The sequence below is a fragment of the Equus caballus genome, chromosome 18, assembly GCF_041296265.1.
Source record: "Equus caballus isolate H_3958 breed thoroughbred chromosome 18, TB-T2T, whole genome shotgun sequence".
NCBI lineage: Eukaryota > Metazoa > Chordata > Mammalia > Perissodactyla > Equidae > Equus > Equus caballus.
Genome location: NC_091701.1, coordinates 20,212,501 through 20,233,641, shown reverse-complemented (window position 1 = coordinate 20,233,641; position 21,141 = coordinate 20,212,501). Strand labels below are relative to the sequence as shown.

General features: G+C 35.7%; 1 protein-coding gene across 16 annotated transcripts in view; it reads right to left on the bottom strand.

Moving 5' to 3' along the window:
* The window catches only part of R3HDM1 (R3H domain containing 1), a 115,026-nt gene that overhangs the window by 67,366 nt on the left and 26,519 nt on the right, over nt 1-21,141 (bottom strand). For 3 of the 16 annotated variants that reach the window (XM_023622830.2, XM_023622835.2, XM_070240778.1), the window contains 10 exons: nt 18,230-18,289; nt 18,006-18,146; nt 13,940-14,048; nt 13,754-13,849; nt 11,236-11,273; nt 11,102-11,152; nt 10,769-10,995; nt 8,152-8,406; nt 4,751-4,902; nt 1,341-1,442 (listed from right to left, as the gene is read on the bottom strand). In XM_023622830.2, coding sequence (XP_023478598.2) covers nt 1,341-1,442; nt 4,751-4,902; nt 8,152-8,406; nt 10,769-10,995; nt 11,102-11,152; nt 11,236-11,273; nt 13,754-13,849; nt 13,940-14,048; nt 18,006-18,146; nt 18,230-18,289 — 1,231 coding nt within the window. Of the gene's footprint in view, nt 1-1,340; nt 1,443-4,750; nt 4,903-8,151; nt 8,407-10,768; nt 10,996-11,101; nt 11,153-11,235; nt 11,274-13,753; nt 13,850-13,939; nt 14,049-15,800; nt 15,934-18,005; nt 18,147-18,229; nt 18,290-21,141 lie in introns of all 16 variants that reach the window. The other 13 variants (XM_070240779.1, XM_070240780.1, XM_014732445.3 and 10 more) reach the window with 8 other exon arrangements.

The following is a 21,141-nucleotide window of genomic DNA, read 5'->3' as shown; positions in this document are numbered from 1 at the left end:
CAAATATTTTAAAAAGAGATACCATAACTATCACCACCATCAGAGTCATCTTGGCAAAGTCATTTTCTTATTCCAACAATCTGCGATTTCTCTAAACATTTTTGAGGCTTTTATGCTATTCTTTTTAATGTTGTCAACCTTCTTAATGTTGGCAAAATTTCATTTTTTCAGACTGGAAGTGATTTTTGAAAATCACTCAGAGCCAAGGCTGATAAATAAGGTTACCCTCAGCTCAAAGCAAAAACAGCCCCAATAAAACAAAACGTTTCTAAAGTGTCAAGTGATTTTAAGATATAGCTTATAATTTAATTTGAAAGCAGTTTCAAAAATATGATAGCCATATAGTCTGAAAAATATCAGCATCACTGAAAAAAGTATATCGGCTCTTAGGCAGATTCGTTTTTTTTTTTTTTTTTTTTGCTGAGGAAGACTCACCCTGAGCTAACATCTGTTACCAATCTTCCTCTTTTTGTATGTGAGCTGCCATCACAGCATGGCCACTGACAGACTAGTGGTATACAGTCCATGCCTAGGAACCAAACCCAGGCCACCAAAGAAGAGCGCGACAAACTTAACCACTAGGTCACTGGGGCTGGCCCGGGAGACTCATTTTAAGGGAAGGAAATAACATTTATTCAATACCTCTTTCATGTTAGGCACTGTGCAGGAGGTACTTTACATTATTGTCTCATATGCTTAGTAACTATAGATGGTCACACAGAGAACACATGGCAGTGGAGGCCCTGAGCTTTTATAGAGAAGTATAAACTTGGGGCATCCTTTGAATTAAAGAGGGTACCATTACTTTATAGTCATGGATCAAATATCTAGGAATATTCTTCTTTGGAAATGTATTTAGAAGCATGTCTGACGCAGTTGTAATCTCCTATTCACCCTAATAACTGGTACTAAGTCTACTGCACCCATGGGACTGCAGAAAGAATAGAAAGCCTAAACCCAGATGACAGCTGAGCTGCCACCCTAGGACTGCACAGACCTGCACTGACCTCAATGAGAAAAGTAGCTAAAATATCTTAGGCCTAGAATAGCCGACCTGAAAACTACTTCATTATAAAATATATTTTATTATAAAAATATAAATCTTCAGGAAAAGATTAGGGTTTATAAAATAACTGTAGTAAGCCAATATAACAGATATTTTATGGAAGAGAAAAAATTAATTTATTTCTAATACAAGCTAGAAATACTTTTTCAGTATATATGCATCCCTGACTTAAAAAAAAAAATCACAAAAGATCAAATCACATAATCACATTCACGAGCATTCAGCACACATCCATCCACAGAAACAACGCAGGAGGTGAATAGAGATATAGTACCACGGAGTACTGCTGGGTGGGTGAGACTGGCAGGAGCGGGGATGGGTAAGGGACTGCAGAGCACTGAACAGGCTGTGAAGAGGGCTGCAGAGGACGAACAGGCTAAGAAATAACAGGTTGGCAAACAACGTTAATGTCAGAAGAACTGCATAAAATGGAACACTTTTTTTTGGCAATAGTTTAAATACATTTATAAAGTCACCTTAAGTAGAACAATATAGGAAACAATAAAAACATTGCTAAATGAAGAAACTCTACATGGTGAAATTCTTGAGAACATACCTATACTTAAATCTAATACGTAATTAGAAAGATAAGTTTTTCATAAAAATATTTCTCAGAGTCTCTGAAACAGGTACTTTAGACATTTCAAATCCTATTATCTAACCAAGACCCCTGGGTTAAGTCAGTAAAAGCAAAACCACGTCTCCTTACTTCCTGGTTTGATAAAGGGGCTGCTCTCCTTAATAAGATAACACTAAAGAATAAAAGAAAAACTTCACTCATTCTTATTATCAGACAGTAATAACTTAAAGAATGCCAATTAACCTCTCAATTCGATAAAGCATGATTAGATACTCTTTTGGAACCAAAGTGTCTAAATTTTAGCAATTCTTTAAGAAAAATGTACTGTGGGTACCATTAAGAATAATAGCCTAAAGAACAACAGACACATACATACAGACACAGGCACACACACACACACACACAGATCTCTTTTATATAAGGAAGATAAACACATTTTTCTTACAACTAAAAATTTCTATTGAGACCACATGTTAGGAGCCGAGAAACTGGTTACTTGAAATTTTTCCACTAATGAAATACTTCTGCATTTCAGGAAAAAAAAAGTTTTGTTTCCTGAGGGCATTCAAAAAAGAGGTGTTTTAAAAAATGAAAAATGTAATCATTTCTAAATCTTGGGGACTAGAGCTGGCCATCAAGAGGCTAACAATGACATCTGATTTATTCTCTCAATTTTACATTTCTGTAGTTTATTACAGAGGGGTAATGTACATATTGGCTTAAAGACTATCTTAATCCCCTTTATAGGTGGAAATCAGGCAGGTAAGTTAAGTGATCTGTAGACAGCTGTGTAAGTAAGCAGTGGAGAAACCCAGGTAATTTTATCTAATGAAAATCCTTTACTTTTGGTTAAAATGTATACACACGAATCTCCTGCTGGACACTATTTCCAAAGAGAAGACTTTAAAAATGTAAAATTACCTAAATGAGTAAGATTGCCCAGGGAGTAATCTAAATAAGGAGAAATTCTTGTGAGAACTAAGATGTATAATGAGTTGCACCTTTATCACAAAATCAACACAAGAGTTTCTAAAAAATCAAAGGCTTAGATTAGCTTAGAATCCCAAAAAACCTAGAATTAAAGTAAAAGTACTAAAAAAAGTAAAAGCTGAAAGACCTATAGAGTAGCCACTGGTTCCTCACTAACCTCTTGACTAGAAATTAGTAGGCTTTCTAATGGATGGCAGCATGCATTATACTAAATGAGGCGCGATAGCTTTAGAACTTCCAAGGGGAGGCTATTCGCTGTGTTATTAAGTCAGACAACCATTAAGACATAACTTTTTTCCAGACAATTTGACCTACTATGTAAGTGTCAGATGAAACAAAACCTTTAGTCTGCTAGGAGATAAAAGAAAGAAGAGTTCTATGAGCACCAATGGCATAAATGAATGCCTGCCAGAGTGTCAAGTAGTAATGAGAAAAATGTGGGCTAGAAGACTTGCCGATCAAAGTGGAATTCTGACACCACTTAGAAAGAAAAAAACCTTAGCAACTCCCTTTTCCTACTTAAATTGCAACTGGCTGCAAAACAACATCCACTTAAAGTGACTGGTTTCAAGAAACGTAGCCTGTCCTAAGGCTTTGGAAGCCATGGCATTATTTTGTTTGGTTATTTGAGATTTCATGGATGGATTACCTTAGTGTGCAAAAGATAGCTATTGAGTATCATTTGTTCATCAGTTCTCTGTTTTTGTATCTGATGATGAATTATCAGAAACACCTGAAGCAATGCCAGGAAAATCAGCCATGGAGTTTGATGCATACCCCAAGGTTTCAAATTACAGCCCATTACGGCATCTATTTCTAAACTAAGCTGTCTACACCTTCACTTAGGATTGTCTTTTATAACTAAATCAGATAAAGTTATTTCTAAGAGATAATAATCTGAGATATACAACCAAAGACAAACCCTTAGAACTTTTTGAAGCTGCCAGACTAACATTATTTCCACTGAATGAAATGCAATGAAAATCAGTCCTTTTAAAGTTCCTGGTGAAATACACAGCACTGCAAAGACAACTGCATGACAGCAAAGGGAAAGGGAAACTCCAGGACAAGGCTGAATGAAGCCAAGGCAGAGAAGGCCAGGGAGGGCACTTCTTGTAGCCTAAGATGTTACCTGGATGTATTAAATCAAATGGGGTTGGGAAGTGGATATGGGAGTCTTTGGAAATAGTTTTAGGCAATTCACTCTACCTATACGAATTCATTTGGTGGTCTTAGAAGTGCATCAAAACCATAGAAGTCTTTCTACTTTAGATAAACTGCGTTGCCCAGTATCAGAAGTCTTAATTGCGAGAGGAACAATTATTTTCATGACTTTCAAAATATTTGAGAACTTGATCAAACTGCTCATACATTCTTCACCCCTGCAATACAAATGATATAAATTCCCATGTCCTCACTAGAGGAATATTTAGATAGACTTACAGGGAAAAAGAGGTATAACTGTACAAACTGTCTTTAATATGTTACACAATTTTTAACAGATGGAATGAAAGTATAAGAGTTTACACTGGTATAAATCAAGTTCTGCAAGGATGAATAACACATCTATAGGGGAAAAGCCTGAATGTGAAAATGTATGTGTAAACTCTAAGTGTTTATATCCAAATTCAAAATATTAATAACTGTGCTTTTGGTAATTCTAACTCAGAATGTTTTTGCCTCTATCATTCTAGGGCAGGTGGAATGGAGAGCACCTTGCAGAACTTGAGCAACTCAACTCAGTTTCTTCTGACTGCTTATCTGTTGACTCTTAAACCAACTCACTGCTTATTGGGATAATGAACAATCTTAGTGTTTTCTTTTATTCCTATCATCCACTTCTTGCTATTATGAAATGGGGATAAAATACTCACCACACAGGCCCATGAGATATAAAATTCCCTTCTTTCCAATATATATTCTGTATTTATTGGCTGAAAAGCCCCTGAAGTTAACTTCTCTTCCTATGAGGAGTGAGTGGGACACCGCTGGTGGAGAATATTTAAAGTTCTAAGAGATACTTACTCAGGCTATCTCAATTATAATTAGTGAATTTAGTCCCAAATATGCAAAGGCAGGTGAACTTAGCATTATGTAATCGTGGATATGTGCACCTGTGAGAAAATGTGATTAGCTGCTTGTTGTTGAGGTGGTGGGGGTGGCAGAGGAGGCTGAGGAGGTCCAGGCACTTGGGTTCTAACTGGTTGTTGAGTCATAGGAGGATTATACACAACTGGACTCCCATCTGGGTTTATGAAGGGCTGACCTGAAAAATTAAAAAAGGAGGAAAAAAATCGTTTACAATAGAGATCGAAAATAGGTCATTCTACTAACAATTTACAACACATTTCTACAATCTTTATTCACAACTCCAAAAGCCTCAAGTTTCTGAAAACCAAAAGATTTCCTTGGCTTGGGAAGCAAAGTCTGACCTTACATGAGGTATTAATAGTCTTTATTTTTCCCACTTAGAGTAAATATTCAAAAGTTTTGCTGCAGTGTTTTACTATAGGGGTGCTGCTCCAGAACCTACTGAAGCCGTTTTATAGTACATTGTATTTTCCAAAAAACTCTGAATTCTGAAACACATTTTGCTCAAGGGATTCAGTTATAGGACTGCGGTCCAGTGGCAATGCAATACATTTCAGTTTGAAGAAAACATGCTTCACTTGGGATACTCAGAAATTATTAACTGGCCTCTATTAGGCAGTGAGAAATATCTAATTTACAGACCACACTGCAGGTATTCAATAAATTAAACCTACATGAAAGTTAAAATGGTTGACAGTTTCAAATTTCAAATTGTGGACTTGACAGCAGTGTCCTTATTTTATGACTTCTAACTTGCAAAAAGTTGTAAATAATTTTTAAATTCTAAATAATTTCGTAAAATAATTTCTTTTTAATTCCAGTGAACTTTACTCATAGATAGGAGATAAAATTAGGGAGAACTTTAGTATTAATTTTGAGGCTTGTTCTTATTGCTTACTAATTATTGGGAGGATATATACACACACTTTTTTTTAGGGATTTGTTCTTATTTATTTCTTATTTTTCCTTCTTCTCCCCAAAGCCCCCCAGTACACAGTTGTATATCTTAGTTGTGGGTCCTTCTAGTTGTGGCATGTGGGACACCGCCTCAGCATGGCCTGATAAGCAGTGCTAGCACTGTGCCCTGGATCTGAACTGGTGAAACCCCCGGGCCGCTGAAGCAGAGTGTGCAAACTTAACCACTCGGCCATGGGGCCGGCCCCTATTGGGAGGATATTTTAAGTAACTAAGCAAAATAAATTTACTCTCTTTCTCTAACACATATATTCTGAAAAACTTTTTCTTTATTATATAAAAGTAGTATTTTTATTATGGGAAAATAACTGACAAATAGAGATCCAAAAGAAAATACGTCCCCCGAAATCTCATAGTTTACAATTTGGATACTTTCTTCCAGACTTTTTTCAATGTGTATATATATAAAGAGATTCAAAGATTAGTATTTTTCCTTACTATACACCAGATTATTTTTTAACAAAGAAAGGGCTATGTGAAATAAACTGACCATTGACTATGATACCCATTTGGAATGGGAAGAATACAGAAGAAAATAAGAGAAATTTGACTGAATAATATTTGCTTAAAGTGCCTTCAAAAAATCCTTTCTTCTATGGTAAATCTCTATTTTTTTGGTAAACTGATGACAAATAATAAAATAATATTTGGGAGAGAAGAATACACTGTTCCCTTACTATCAAGTGGGAAAAGTCCTCCAAAATCAAATTACTCTCATCAGTTTCCTGATAATTTATGTGATGGTTAGAGATACCTAAAAACAAGTCATATTGAGTATTTATTGATTAACAAATAATTTTGAAAAAAAATGGTAGAGAAAATTTGAGTGAAAGCACATTTAAAAGTAACTTAAAGACTGTCTAAAAAACATTGAATGAGTTGTAACGCTGCTCTCAAAAAGCAAAGAGATCACTTTTGGACTCAATTAAAATTAAGAATACAATTCAGTTTCAAGTAGATCAGTTTTTCACTCTGTCAATACCTACTCAACTGAATCTTTCATGTTACCAGAAACATACTAACTAATGTATTTTGAATAAAATACAACAGGAAGTAAAATAGATATTTTTTCTTTTGAGGAAGATTAGCCCTGAGCTAACTGCTGCCTATCCTCCTCTTTTTGCTGAGGAAGACTGGCCCTGAGCTAACATCCATGCCCATCTTCCTCTACTTCATACGTAGGACGCCTACCACAGCATGGCATTTGCCAAGCGGTGCCATGTCTGCACCCGGCATCCGAACCGGCGAACCCCGGGCCGCTGAGAAGTGGAACGTGCGAACTTAACCACTGCGCCATTGGGCCGGCCCCTAAGTCTATGAAGTTTTAAGGAAGGTTATCAAATGATTTAAGGTTGTTTTCATTATCTTACCAAACGATTGGGTTACGTTATTTTGAATAGAAACCAAGATTTCTTGTAATCTTTTAAAAAAATCACGTTTTCTTTATGTAAGTCATTTTTGCCAATATACATAATGAAATGTATTATGACTGCAGCTTTTTAATCTCTCCAAGGTTTGGTTTCCATATCTGTAAATGGGAATTTCACCTAACAAGGCTGTTAAAAAGATAATTAATAATGTATTTAAAGTATCTAACATAGTACAAGCCACAAAGTAGATGCTCAATAAATGCAAATTATCTAATTGCAAAGATTATGTGTTGTCAATATTAATTCATACTGACTACCTGTTTTCTTTTACTAACAAGATGTCCTTTTAGTATTTCCTCAGTAGAAAACAATTACATATTTAGAAGGACAATTACCTATAAGTTCTTTGCACTCCACTATATAATGAGTAAGAGCTCTTAACTTTCTCCTTCTTCATGAAATGCATACTATTTTCCCCAAGATAAAAATTGTTTTATCAAATAAAGCTCTTTCAAAGGTGGTTGTCTCATTTCTAGGAAACGAATTTTTTTTTTTTTTTTTTTAAAGATTGGCACCTGGGCTAACAACTGTTGCCAATCTTTTTTTCTTTTTTCCCCCCTGCTTTATCTCCCCAAACCCCCCACTGTACACAGTTGTATATCTTGGTTGCAGGTCCTTCTAGTTGTGGGATGTGGGACGCCACCTCAACATGGTCTGACGAGCGGTGCCATGTCCGCGCCCAGGATCCAAACCCTGGGCTGCCGCAGCGAAGCGCGCAAACTTAACCACTTGGCCATAGAGCCGGCCCCTGAATTGTTTTTTTATGTATAGTTAGGCCATTATTTTGGCCTCAAAGATGATGTCATGGATGCCACAAAAAATACTTTCTGATATAAATGTCTTTTAATATTTTTTAGCATAAATGTTTTTATTAAAATTCTAGGGAAAATGCTAATTACTCATGAAAAATTAAAAAGCTGACAACACATATACAGAAAATACATTTAATATGTATTCTTTAATTTTAAGATAATTCCTGATATCTCAACTGAAATAAACACCTTTTTCTGGATACCAACCTGTTTGTGGGTTGATCAGAATACTGCCAGGTGGTATGCCTGCCGCTTCCAAGGGAAGCAAAAAGAAGCTAGTGCTAGGAGGTGCGACTTGCCCATTTAGGCCACCATCAAAGGAAAGAGAACTATGAGTGCTGACAGTTGGATAGACGACAGGTGCGCCATGAGAAGACTGGCTGAGAGCTGTACCTGGAAGAGGCTGCTGGATGTGAGAAAGAGAGCCCGTGGATGACCCTACACTACCAGAAGACTCAGAACCTAGGGGAGGAGTAATGAAAAATATGGATTTTTTAAATCTCATATAAAAATGCAGGTTTCAAATATGTAACAATAAAATTCACATTGCATAACATGCAGTTACCACAGAAAAAGCACTGGTTATTTTTGATTTACTGTACAATTTTGCTTCCCCTCCCCACCATGAACAAGTTTAATACAGCAAACTGATCATGTAAGTTGTCAGAGAAGTCATAGCCAAAACATGCAACTTAAGCAAGTTTATAATAACACCAGCCACAGACAGCCACAAAAAGCACATCACCCACATTCCCAAAAGGACAAAGTTATGTACATTTTACCTTTTAGATTAATACCTAGGAATATACAGATTATAATTTTCCCCCAGGAAAAAGAACTTTAGCACAGCCAAATGCCCCAAACCTCTTATATCAGAAACCCCTTATCTATAAGAACACAGAAAGATTAAGAGTAGTGTAGAAAATAACAAAAATGATAAATTCTTTATCAAGAGAAACAATTGTTAAGATTCATTGCAGAATTTCATTTTCAGCTCATAATCATAGCATCTTACTAAAATGTAAAGTCAACTTTCAATTTTTTATCAAATCAAGGGACAAAGAGAGCATGAAAAATATTCCAAGTACTTATATTAGTATCAGCTTAAAATTTATTTCTCACTGTACTCAATAAACTGATTTGATAATTTATTTTTAACTGCTTTCGTGCCTGCAATCTATTTTATTTTCTATTACATTGAAACTGAAAATGTCACTGACTTTCAGTATAACAGGTAAAGGTGGAAAATCAGACAATGAAAGAAAGGAAAAGATTTTGAGGATGTATATAGTTAATTAGGTTTTAAATAAAAATGTTGACTCAGATGGAAAATCAATCAGTTAATGAGTGAAATAAACAAATATGATACACTACACAGAGTGTCTTCCGAAGGATAATTTCTATTTTGAGTTGTGCCAAAATGACTAATGACAAGAACTATATAAAAGATCTTTTTTCTTATTAAAAGAGTTAAATAATATTTCTTTTCATCTCTGAAGATAATACAGATTATAAATAGTACATGTTCTTCAAATGTTTTAATTTGGCAGTGTGTCTAAATGATTTTCCCACAATTCATGAGTAGTTTTTTTCTGTTAGGATGACTAAGTGGCCATTTTTCTAATAAATTCCCATTAGGTACAGATGCAAATTCCTTATATTCACAAAATTTACCTATCTTTAGCAATATTCTATCATATACACTAAGACATTTTTAATCTCGACACTGTAAGTTAAAAAGGTGACAAGTGCCAATCAAAGCCTTAACAACCGAAAGCAGTGACTATAGTCAAGAGCTAAAAAAATACTGTCACCTTCAAATACACATCTCTCCCTTCAATTATAATCTGTACAACCCAAACAGGCTAAACAGAGAGTGCCTCTTCTGCTGACTTTCATGCTCATTTTGGGATAAAAATAAAAGATCCTTAAAAGAGATGTGAGCTTCTTTAGTATTGAAGCCAGTTAGTGAAAGTGAAAAGAGAAATGTTATGAGCCTAAATGTTACATACTCTAAAAGCAAAGAAGCTAGGAGAATGAGTATGTTATTAAAATTTCCACTCATTCATAATAATTCCATCATTCTGTTTTACTTTAGTTTTTAAATTCCTCAAAAACTCTTCAGCAATTTTTTTTCTTTCTTTTCTTTTCTTTCTTTTGAGGAAGATTAGCCTTAAGCTAACATCTGCTGCCAATCCTCCTCTTTTTGTGGCGGAAGACTGGCCCTGAGCTAACATCCATGCCCATCTTCCTCTACTTTATATGTGGGACCCCTGCCACAGCATGGCTTGACAAGTGGCGTGTAGGTCCTCACCTCGGATCCAAACTGGTGAAGCCTGGGCTGCTGAAGCGGAATGTATGAACCTAACTGCTACGCCACTGGGCTGACCTCTCTCAGCAATTTTATTTATTGTTTGAATGACAAATGAAGAATTTTATCATAGAAAATACAATCACTGTTAAGTAGTCCTAGGTGAGAAACCATGCCTTTCAACTATAAATAAGCAACAAAGAATTTCCAACCACCTCTGGACACTCAAACATGAGATGACTTTTCATTGAACCAGCCTGATTAAGTTTATGTCACAATAGAGGATTCTTATTTTAATTGATGTTTGTACATTGCTCTCTCTCCCAAAGAGAATGAAACCCAAATATCAATAAACATATTACCTCTTAAGTATTTTGGAGGTGCTCAATGCACTGCTGGTAGGAATTCTGTATCTTAGGATAATTACAGAAGCCACATATGATAAATAACGAGCTAAGACAACATTAACGAAACAAATGTTTTGACTGCACAGTTCCAGACAGATATTTATACCTGTTTTTGAAAGCCTGCCTATGCTTTTGCTGCTTCCAGAACTATCACCTCTTGTCAAGACTGAAATTCCACTGAAGCTGCTGGCTTTGGTTACAGCAGGCTTGAAATTTCGGAGAGAGCTATCTGAATCCGTGCTGCTCCAGGGTCGTGGTTCAGAGTACTTCAGCTCATTCTCAGTGCTGCTTTGATGGCTATTTGCTGATCTCCCGGAAGCATCTTTATTGACCCTGTAATTTAGAAATAAAACTTTGAAAAGCTAATCGAGAAAAAGGGAGAGAATAAAGAAAAAAATGCTAAATTTTTCAAGACTGTATGAAAACATGCTCCCAATACCTAAATATCTGGCGCCTCTGCTGGGTACTACTAGCATCCTCGTCTTGGAGTCTGTTGGCATTTTAATAAGACATTTTTATTTTTATTAGCATCAGTCAGACAGTTACCAAAACAAATGTTAAAAATTCCCTTACCTTTTGTCAATAATATAATTCTCTTGGGAACACAGGGACTAAAAAGAAAGAATAGATATAAAAAGTTGAGCTTTTGTCAAATACATAATGCCATCTGTAAACCAATGATGACAATAAAAATCATGCGTAGTAATATTCAAAAATGAACCCATTTTCATTATTATATATTCAAGGTATACACCAGTCTGTGATTTCACTTTGCTTACTCGACAAATATTCTGATCACCGGTGCTTTTGCCCGTGGCTGTAGCAGTAAACAAGCAGCTATGCCTCAATGCAGCTTACAGCCAAACTCTTCTGGAGCTGTTAACCCTAGCTCAGGCAACCATCATTTTTCCTTGTATTATTACAACAGTCTTCTAACTAGTTTTTCAGCTACGAGTTTTTGCCCCTTTCATCCAATTTAAACAAGAGAAGTCCTAGCAATCTCTCTAAAATGTCTTTCTGATCCGATCAGAATCTGATCACTCCTCTTCCCTCTTTAATTGCTCCTTGATGTTCTTGCACAGGGGTCAGCAAACTATGGCCAGCCACCTGTTTTTACAAATAAAAGTTTTACTGGAATATAGCTACGCCCATCATTTACGTACTATCTATGCCTGCTTTCACATTAAAAAGGCAGATCTGAGCTGTTGCAATAAAGACTGTATGAAAAAGCCAAAAATACTTATTATCTGGCCCTTTATAGGAAAAGTTTGCTGACATTTGCCCTAGTTAAAAGCCCAACCACCTTAACTAGCTTTCAAGATCAAGTCATCTGCTTCCTGATTATTTCTCCAATCTAACCTTTCCTTACTTCCTGTGTCACACAGACTATAATCCAACCACTCCGAATCTTTCAACTCCTCATGTGTCAAGTTCTCCTTTATCTCCGGGCCTCTGCAAATTCTGACCCTCTACTTGGAACACTTCACTCCTTTAGGTCTCCTCTGAAGAACGTAACTGTCCTTCTTTCTCCTCAATTTTGGTGTATGGTGCTTCTGTGCCATGTCCCATTATTTGTGGTGCTTCTCTGCTGTGCTGCCTATATTACCTTTATGACTCTACACAAATCACCATATTGCCATTAGCTGGCTACTCAGCAAGGGTAGAGACTTCATTTGTCTTATAAACCAGATAGAGAAATACATCTAGCTTAGGCTCTGAGTTCAGAAGACCTGGGTTGAAATCCCAACTTGGTCATTTTCTAGCTGTCTGATCTTTGGCTAGCTTACTTAGCTTCCTGGAGCCTCAGTTTCTTTATCTGTAAAATAAAAATAACAATAATATCTACCATATATAGGGTGGTTTGGGGGATAAATTATTATAACTGTCCATGAATATGTTCTCCAGTGCCCAGCACAGCACCTACTATAGGTGTTCAATAAGATTTGTTGAATGAATATTCTGAACTCAACTGGTAGTCTAGATTTTAATGTTATTTACTTTGTTTTTTTATACAGAGGAAATTTCTGTATCTGGCAGTGTCGACACAAATTACAAACATTCATATATCCTTGAAAGGTGCCGAGTACTGCACAGAGCAGATATTGGTAAGACCAAACCAATTCTCTTCTCAAACTTATGCATAAAATAATTGGCCACTTAACAGATCTCTTTTGTATAATCTCTTATAAAGTGGAAAACAAATATTAGTCTAAAATTTCAACTGGCTTTATTATTTATTTATTTTTTTGTGAGGAAGATTGGCCCTGAGCTAACATTTGTGCCAATCTTCCTCTATTTTGCATGTGGGACCCCACCACACTGTGGCTTGGCAAGTGGTGTTAGGTCTGTGGCCAGGATTTGAATCTGCGAACCCTGCACCACCAAAGCAGAGTTGGTCAACTTAACCACCATGCCACTGGGCTGGCCCCGAATTAGCTTTAGCTTTATTTTAAAAGAAACAAGTTATTTATCAAGAAAAACCCACTAGGGGCTGGCCCTGTGGCTGAATGGTTAAGTTCATGTGCTCCACTGCAGGCGGCCCAGTGTTTCATTGGTTCGAATCCTGGGCGTGGACATGGCACTGCTCATCAAACCATGCTGAGGCAGCGTCCCACATGCCACAACTAGAAGGACCCACAACGAAGAATATAATACAACTATGTATCGGGGAGCTTTGGGGAGAAAAAAGGAAAAAATTAAAATCTTTAAAAAAAAAAAAAAAAAAGAAAAACCCACTAACAAGTAGGACTTAGAGCACATGACTTTGCAGACAGTAACTAACGTTCTAAAAATCTCACGTCTGTGAGAATCCTGGAAGAAAAAATATTACACAAAATATATATTCAGTCCAACATACTACTCCTGTAGTCTATCTGCTTCCCACTTCTGAAAAATTTATAACGCAACGTAGTATTACATAAAAAGCTATTAAATTATTAACATGAACAAGGCAGATCTCAATATTTTAAAAGGTGACTTTATAAGTAACACATGTGGTTAAAAATAAATGTGATCAATAGATTAGAGGAGCCTCTATGATGCAATTAGCATAAATTCTAACATGAAGACCTACATATCAGTCAGTACATACATCTTGGGAAAATATTCGGTCTCTAGCTCTCTGGTACTCTTCTTCTCTTTCTTCTATAGATTTGCTTCTTCTGTCATCTTTCAAACGTATTCTCATCTAAAGAAAAAAGAACAATTAATTCTTGGGAAAATGATTTGCTAGTATAAGTCCTGCACTTGTAAAAATACTCTAATTGTGCTAGATTACCTGGTTATCATCTTTGTCAAAGCTAGAGTTATCTCTCTTGAGGATATATCGTTTCTGAAAGTCTTCACCTTTATCATCCTTAATATGTTCATTAAATTTCTGATCAGGTCTAAAAAATACCCAGGGGAACAAAAAAGATAATACATAATATTTAGAGAAAAGTTAAATATAATATTTTATGAAAAGTAATAAAAACTATCACTCACTAGTGCCATTAATAGATAGTTACGTTATCTCACTTACTCCTCACAATAATTTTATGAGAAAATATTACCTCCTGCATGTTATGATTGAAAGGCCGTATGAAACACAGTGTGGGCTCTGGCATCACAATGCTCAGGTTCAAATGTTCAGCTTTACCACTTTCGTTGCTTTAGGATTTGCACAAGTTACTCAACCTTTCTATTCCCTAGTTTCATCATTTGTAAATGGTAATTATAGTGTACCTACTTCATGGGGTTGTTCTGAGATGAAATGAATTAATAGATGAACAAAACTTAATACAGTAAACACGCAGTAAAAGTTTGGTATTATTACAAATATTACTAAGAAAACTGAGCTTCAAATGGCTTAAGCAACTGTCCAAGGTCAAAGGCCTAGTGCATGACCAAGGCATGGCTGGAGCTGCGGTACGTACGACTCAAAGCCTGTACTGTCTCTTTGCATTGCTCCAAGTCTAAGAAAAAATCTGGGATAAAGAAAAAAGTATAGCACTGTATTTTATGTTATACTCCTAGAGTACCCAGTTTGATGTTACATAATTGAAAGTAATCAAATATTTTTATTTGATTTAAGAGAGTACTTCAAGATGCAATCAAGTGACCAAGAATTCTTAATTACAGCAGGGTACATTGAAGCAAGTTAACAAAGAGAAGTTCTTTTTTGAGGGTCAATTTTGTAACCTAAGGTAATGATTATGAAATCTCAACAAAATATTTTATGGCTGACTTGGTCTTTCCTCTATGGAAATGTGGCAAGATCTACTGAGATCCAGAACACAGACAAGATTGTGGCCCTTGGAAAATCACAGTTATGTAAAATTTCACTTTCTAAATATACTTTCAGCTTTAACAAATTAATTCATTCAACACGTGATTTAATACCATCCTATTATAAAATTAGAATTACTCTTTTAAAACAATACATAAAAAACATATTTACAGGCTATAAAGAAAGTCTAATTGAACCCCTAAGTAGTTTTTTTTACATATAGTTTAAATATATATTATACAGTCACATATTAATTATGAATACCTCAGGGAAGTTTCTAAACCAAATAATGACATTTTTAGCAATCTTGACCAGATATTCCATTATATATGGTATTCAAGTAACACTTCTGAATATTTGTTTTAACATAGTGAGTTTTTAGTAAAGTATTGTGTCTACCTCTCAAAGTATGCAAAAGAAGATTTAAAAATGAAAATTATCTAAGTAAGCTGAAGTAGATCTCTATGTTAAAATATACTTAGATAAGTGAAACAGAGAGTAGATAACCACATAAAGCCATACACAGAACTAAAGAGAAAAATAAAAAGAATAAAAATAGTTTCATGATCAAACTGATTAGAAAAAGACTGCTTTCTTTAGGAGTTTGAATGATTGTCTATTTAGTCTGACAATGGCAGTATGTTGTTATTTCTGTCACATGATCGCCCCATTTACTTATAGCAACTATTTTTGTTAGTTGTTTAAAGTCACATTTTCTTATTCAAGGAGTTTGTACTTGGGTGAGAGATTATTGTTCCAAAGTGAACTATCAGGTTTAACCAAGGGCCTAGCAACTTTTCTAAGAGCAGCTGGATTCCCAAACATCAAATAGCATTGGCAGGCATTTCAGCTAACCTTAAGACTGTCTTACCTCTTTCTTTTATAGATGCCTGAATTTACTGCCCTGCAATCGCCACCTTCCCGCTCCATTGAGACACCCCAGTGGGCACCGGGTTGTTGACATCCACAACACTACTGGTTCAAGGCTGGAGCGGGTAATCTGCCTATGAGGAAAACGTAAGTTTGTTTTATTCAGTGTGGAGCAGATCTCTAAGGTTTTCTGATTTACAATCTTCTTCATGTTCCAGAAGATATAAAATAAGAATACAGTGTAACTTCAATGATCCGAAATGACTAGTTATAATTATGCTATTGATCCATTCTTCAAGTACATCATAAACATCTGTTTAGCTAAACTTTTGATTACCTTGATAAAGAGAACCCTAAAGCTTTGCGACATCCATAGCATTCAAATAACTGAGGTTACACTGTATTGAAAACCTTAGAGAGTCACCAGTCAAAATGTTAGTCAAAATGCCTGCTAATGTACATGTGCTTGGGTATCCAGCAGCTCCGAGTAACACTGAAAGGTATTGGTTAAATGATTTAGAGCTCAATTCACCTTCCGTCCAGCTAATATTTAATGGTCACTATCCTACTTCAGCCATGACATAACTAACTGGGAAAAAACTAATTGATGAGGATATTTTAAAAAGACTAAAGGTCAGAAAGAGGAAAATTAAATCAGATTTACATTTGCAGGTAAAATTTAATCCCTAAGGAAAGGTTCAAAGACATCTATATTCATTAATTTAAGTTTAGTTGTAGCAACAACCATTTAAAAATACATACATCTATTTAGTTGACAAAATACTATTTGAAATGGAAGAAAATCAACTTAGTTTGAACAAACAACATGGCAGCTATAAGGTGTAAGGGCCATTATAATAGAAGTGACATAAGCGAATTCAATATAACCACGCAAACAGAATGGTTCATAGATAAGACCCTGAGAGAAGTCTACCTTAAGAAAGCTAGAAAAATAATGAACTAAAAAGCATTATTTATGACACCTGAAGTTGACTGCAGCTCATTACCACAGATGCATTGCTGCCACGTGTGAGATTGATACAGAAAATGCTTTTGATAAGCAAATCCCTACCAAAGTACAAATTTTAGTTGAACTCAACAAGCTGCTTTAGGATTAGCTTTACAAATAGGCAGAAGAGGTGCTGTGTCCACGTTACAATTTTAGATGCCTCTGCCTTGGGGCTTTGCCTCCCAAAGACCAGCACTGACAATCTATTTTACTAACACTATAAAGCTATCACTTTTTAAAAAAGATTTTATTTTTCCTTTTTTTCCCAAAGCCCCCTGGTACATAGTTGTGTATTTTTAGTTGTGGGTCCTTCTAGTTGTGGCATGTGGGGTGTCACCTCAGCATGGCTTGACAAGTGGTACCATGTCCATACCCAGGATTTGAACTGGAGAAACTCTGGGCCACTGAAGCGGAGCACGTGAACTTAACCATTTGGCCATGGGGCCAGCCTCGCTATCACTTTCTAAAGCAAATGTCTCCTCCTATAATTTTCCTCAGCAAATTTTATGTAGCCCAGAATGGGGACACAACATTATGGATAATACTGTATTAACCAACAGTCCTACCTTCTTGAGATTTATGGGAGAAATGGGGTAAAAACACAGATGGAAAGAATGGTAAACTGATAGATTAATTAAAAGTAAGGGTGTCAGAATTTGCCTTTTTTTTTTTGGGTGAGGAAAATAAGTCCTGAGCTAACATCTGTGCCAATCTTCCTCTGTTTTGTATGTGGGATGCCACCACAGCAATGGCTTGATGAGCGGTGTGTAGGTCCATGACTGGGATCGGAACCTGTGAACCGTGGACTACTGAAGCGGAGCACAAGAACTTAACCTCTATGCCACGGGGCCGGCCCCACTTTTTTTTTTTTTTAAACAAATTTCCCTGACGTTGGGCATTGCTATCTAAATTATATTAGTTTAAAAATCCATGAGAATGGTTATATTACTGATATTATGACGTTCGAGGGTTTTTTAAAACCAGTCCTCATTCATCTGCCTTACTTCAGTCTAGACAGGTGCACTCTGTATCTAGTGAGCCAAATGTATTTTTTGGCCCTATCATATAGGACCATATGTTATTATGAAGCTTAATTAGGCTGCTAAAACATGGAAAACCTCAGAAGAAAGGTGCTATAGAAAGGTAAAGTATTATTACACATATAAATAACATATACCTGCATTTCTGTATACTTACATTCTTGTATTGCTAGTTTTGTTGACTATGACGGACTTCCCACTTTGATCAACATTGTGGTCTAATCCAAAGTAAGCTGCTACTCTGTGTAACAGCATCCTATGGTAAGATGTCATTGGGGGGAATTTTTTACGTGGAGACCTAGAAGGAGAAGAAAAACTAATTTAGTAAATCAAGGAGAACGGTGATGACAATTTGTTTTCTTGTTAAATATCAGGACTTACTCATTATTACCAATGAAATCTAAAATTTCTTGTTCCAATTTCAACAGCATCATTCTGTCCCTGAAACAAAATATGAAGACTCTTATATGTAACACTTAACACTGAAATAATCATAAATGTTGAATTTATACTGCTAAATTTCTTTTCCTAAAAACACATCAGGAATATCACAAGCTTGATGCTAGAATAGTTACATGCTTTCTAAAGAAGTAATGTTCTAAAAGAATGAAAGATAACATTTAAATTTTTTATTATGGAAAATTTCACACACACACAAATGTAGAGAGAATAGTGTAATGAACCTCAATGTAACCATTACCCAACTTCAACAATTATCAACTTGTGGCCATCCTTAAAAGAGAGATATTTTGATCTGCTAAGTATCACTATATTGGAGCCTGTTCTGCAAATAGATAGATAATAACCTCGTATTAGTCTTTACTTCCTTACTCAGTAAGCTGAGAGGTAGCAGGAAAACAGACGTCTTTAGTTAGGCTCATGATTTTGTTATGCTGAACTCCATAGAAACAGTACTCTAAAGAACACGCAATGCCAGCAACGACAGGAATACTCCTATGGGAATCCAATGCTAGTCTATAGATAGAACTATAGAAGAAAAGTATGAACTACATTACTAACTAACTCAGGAGAAGACTTTTCAAGTCATTCCGTAAATTGCTACTATATGTTTCTAACACTTTGGGAATTTTTCCCATAAAAGTCAAAATGAACCAAAGGCCTCCAACATGTAAAATAAACAAGGACTCTAGGGAGTACCTGCATGTGCTCCTTTGGACCACTAGGGTCCTATTACTTCACGCACTTAGAGTGTAATAAATTCATGGTAGCATTCCCCAAAGGACCTCCCTGTTCACACACCAAGAACACGGCTCAAGAGTGTATTCCTGCACTCACTGGAAATTTCATGTGCATGAGAAAAAAAAAAGAAAACTCATATAATGTTAAAGCTGGAAGTAGCTTTACAGATCATTCACTCCTATTCCTGAAATTTTACAGATCAAGAAAACTAGGCCAAGAGGTTAACGTTTCCCTCCCAAAGAAATTCCAAAGTAGATCTTCTCAAATTCTAATAGAGAGGACAGTGCCCCCTGCCTAAGTCACCTGCAAGTCTACACATCAGCCCGGAGTTTGATCCTCCCTCTACCTCTACGCAAAAGAAGTCTCAGAAAACCGAGTAATATTTCACCATCCTTTTTAAAATATTAGTTGAAAAATCAAGAGAAATACATGCCTACATGGTGATGTCAAACCCAAAGGTAAAAGCAGGATTACATTTTAACAAATCTAGCAACATTCAATTTTGCCCCCAAACCTGATTCTCCTTTAGTTTCCCCATCTCAGTAAGTGGCACCACCTTCCACCCAGTATATTGTGCTTGAAGCATTTCTCTGGCCCATTATAATCCGTTTTCTAACCCTCCTATGCACTTAATTACTACTGCAAATTTTATCTACCTTCTATCCATTTTTCTTCTATTTCCACTGCCACGACCTTGGATCCAAGCAATCAGGATCTCTAGCTTGACTACTCCAATAGTAGAATACTGTCTCTCTCTATTCTTCCCTTGTTTTCTTTCTCATCTATTCTACCTGGAGCATCCAAGATCTTTCAAAAACACACGTGACCACACATCATTGCCTTGGTTAAATATTTATCACTGGTTTCCCACCGCTCTTAGGTTAGAACTGACAATCTGTAACATGGCCTAGAAGGCAGGCATGGTCGGGTCTTTACCTACCTCTTTAGCCTCATCTCCTGCCCCTTACTCACAAAACTTTTATCATCTCGGCTTATCTCTGTACTTGCCAAGCCCCTTCCTTTCTCAGGTTCCTTGAACGTGCTCTTTCCTTTGCCTGGAACAACTTATCATATTATTTCTTAAAACTTGTTTCTTTTATACTTTTCTTTAATAGCATTTATCACAACTATCATTATATAGTTATTTGGACTCTATATAGAGGTGCTCAACAAATATATTTGCATGGAGTAAGTTAATCAAATTATTTCATCCAGAAGGTCTTTTAACATTTATTTTCCTTAAATTCTAGGGGGAAGACAATGAATTTTTACTTCATAAGGTTCCCCCATGCAAAAAAATTATTTATTTAACTATAAGACCTCCTTTTCTTTTAACTCTTTAGGGTCAATTTATCTTGAGATGATATACTTTTCAGTAACTTTCCCGATACATTTTATTCACTTATGGTAGGAAAAAAAAAAGGAATCGGAGGCAGGCAATTTATTCAGCGTTCACGAAATGGTGCATTTAAATTGGTTTCCTGTGTTTTGAGCTAAACAACAGGCATACGATATATGAAACGCTCTTCAGTGAATGTACTGCCAATAAAAAGAAATTTCTGTTGTCTCCATGAAAGAAAACAAATTATAACAATTTTACTAGCCATTGATACAAATTAAGGCTTTTTTCTTACTTTCACATGTAGATCTATAGATTGCAGAGGACTTTCTACTATTATCTTGACCAGTTTATTTAAATTAAGTTCCCCTGCTTCGTTTACCAAACTTTTAGTTACTAAAAAGTAGAACTTGTTAGAAAAATAAGGCTGATAATTCCCTTAAATTCTTAAGATGTACACTTCCTGCATTTTATCCACTATAGCTTAGTCCAAGCTTCTAAATTTTCAAATCTATAATCAAAGTTAGATACTTTGGTAATGGTCCTAAGTTAAAAATCAATAATCCTTTATAGAAGCACTACATATAGGACTCTAACAGATCCACAAATTACTTTTCTTAAGGCATAAGGTTTAGCACATGAACCTAAAAGTCGTCACACTTATCGAAATTGTTATTATATAACCTTTACAAGGAACCAATACATGCTGTCTATTATTAAATAATAAAAATAAGGATCTCAATCAAAATGATCA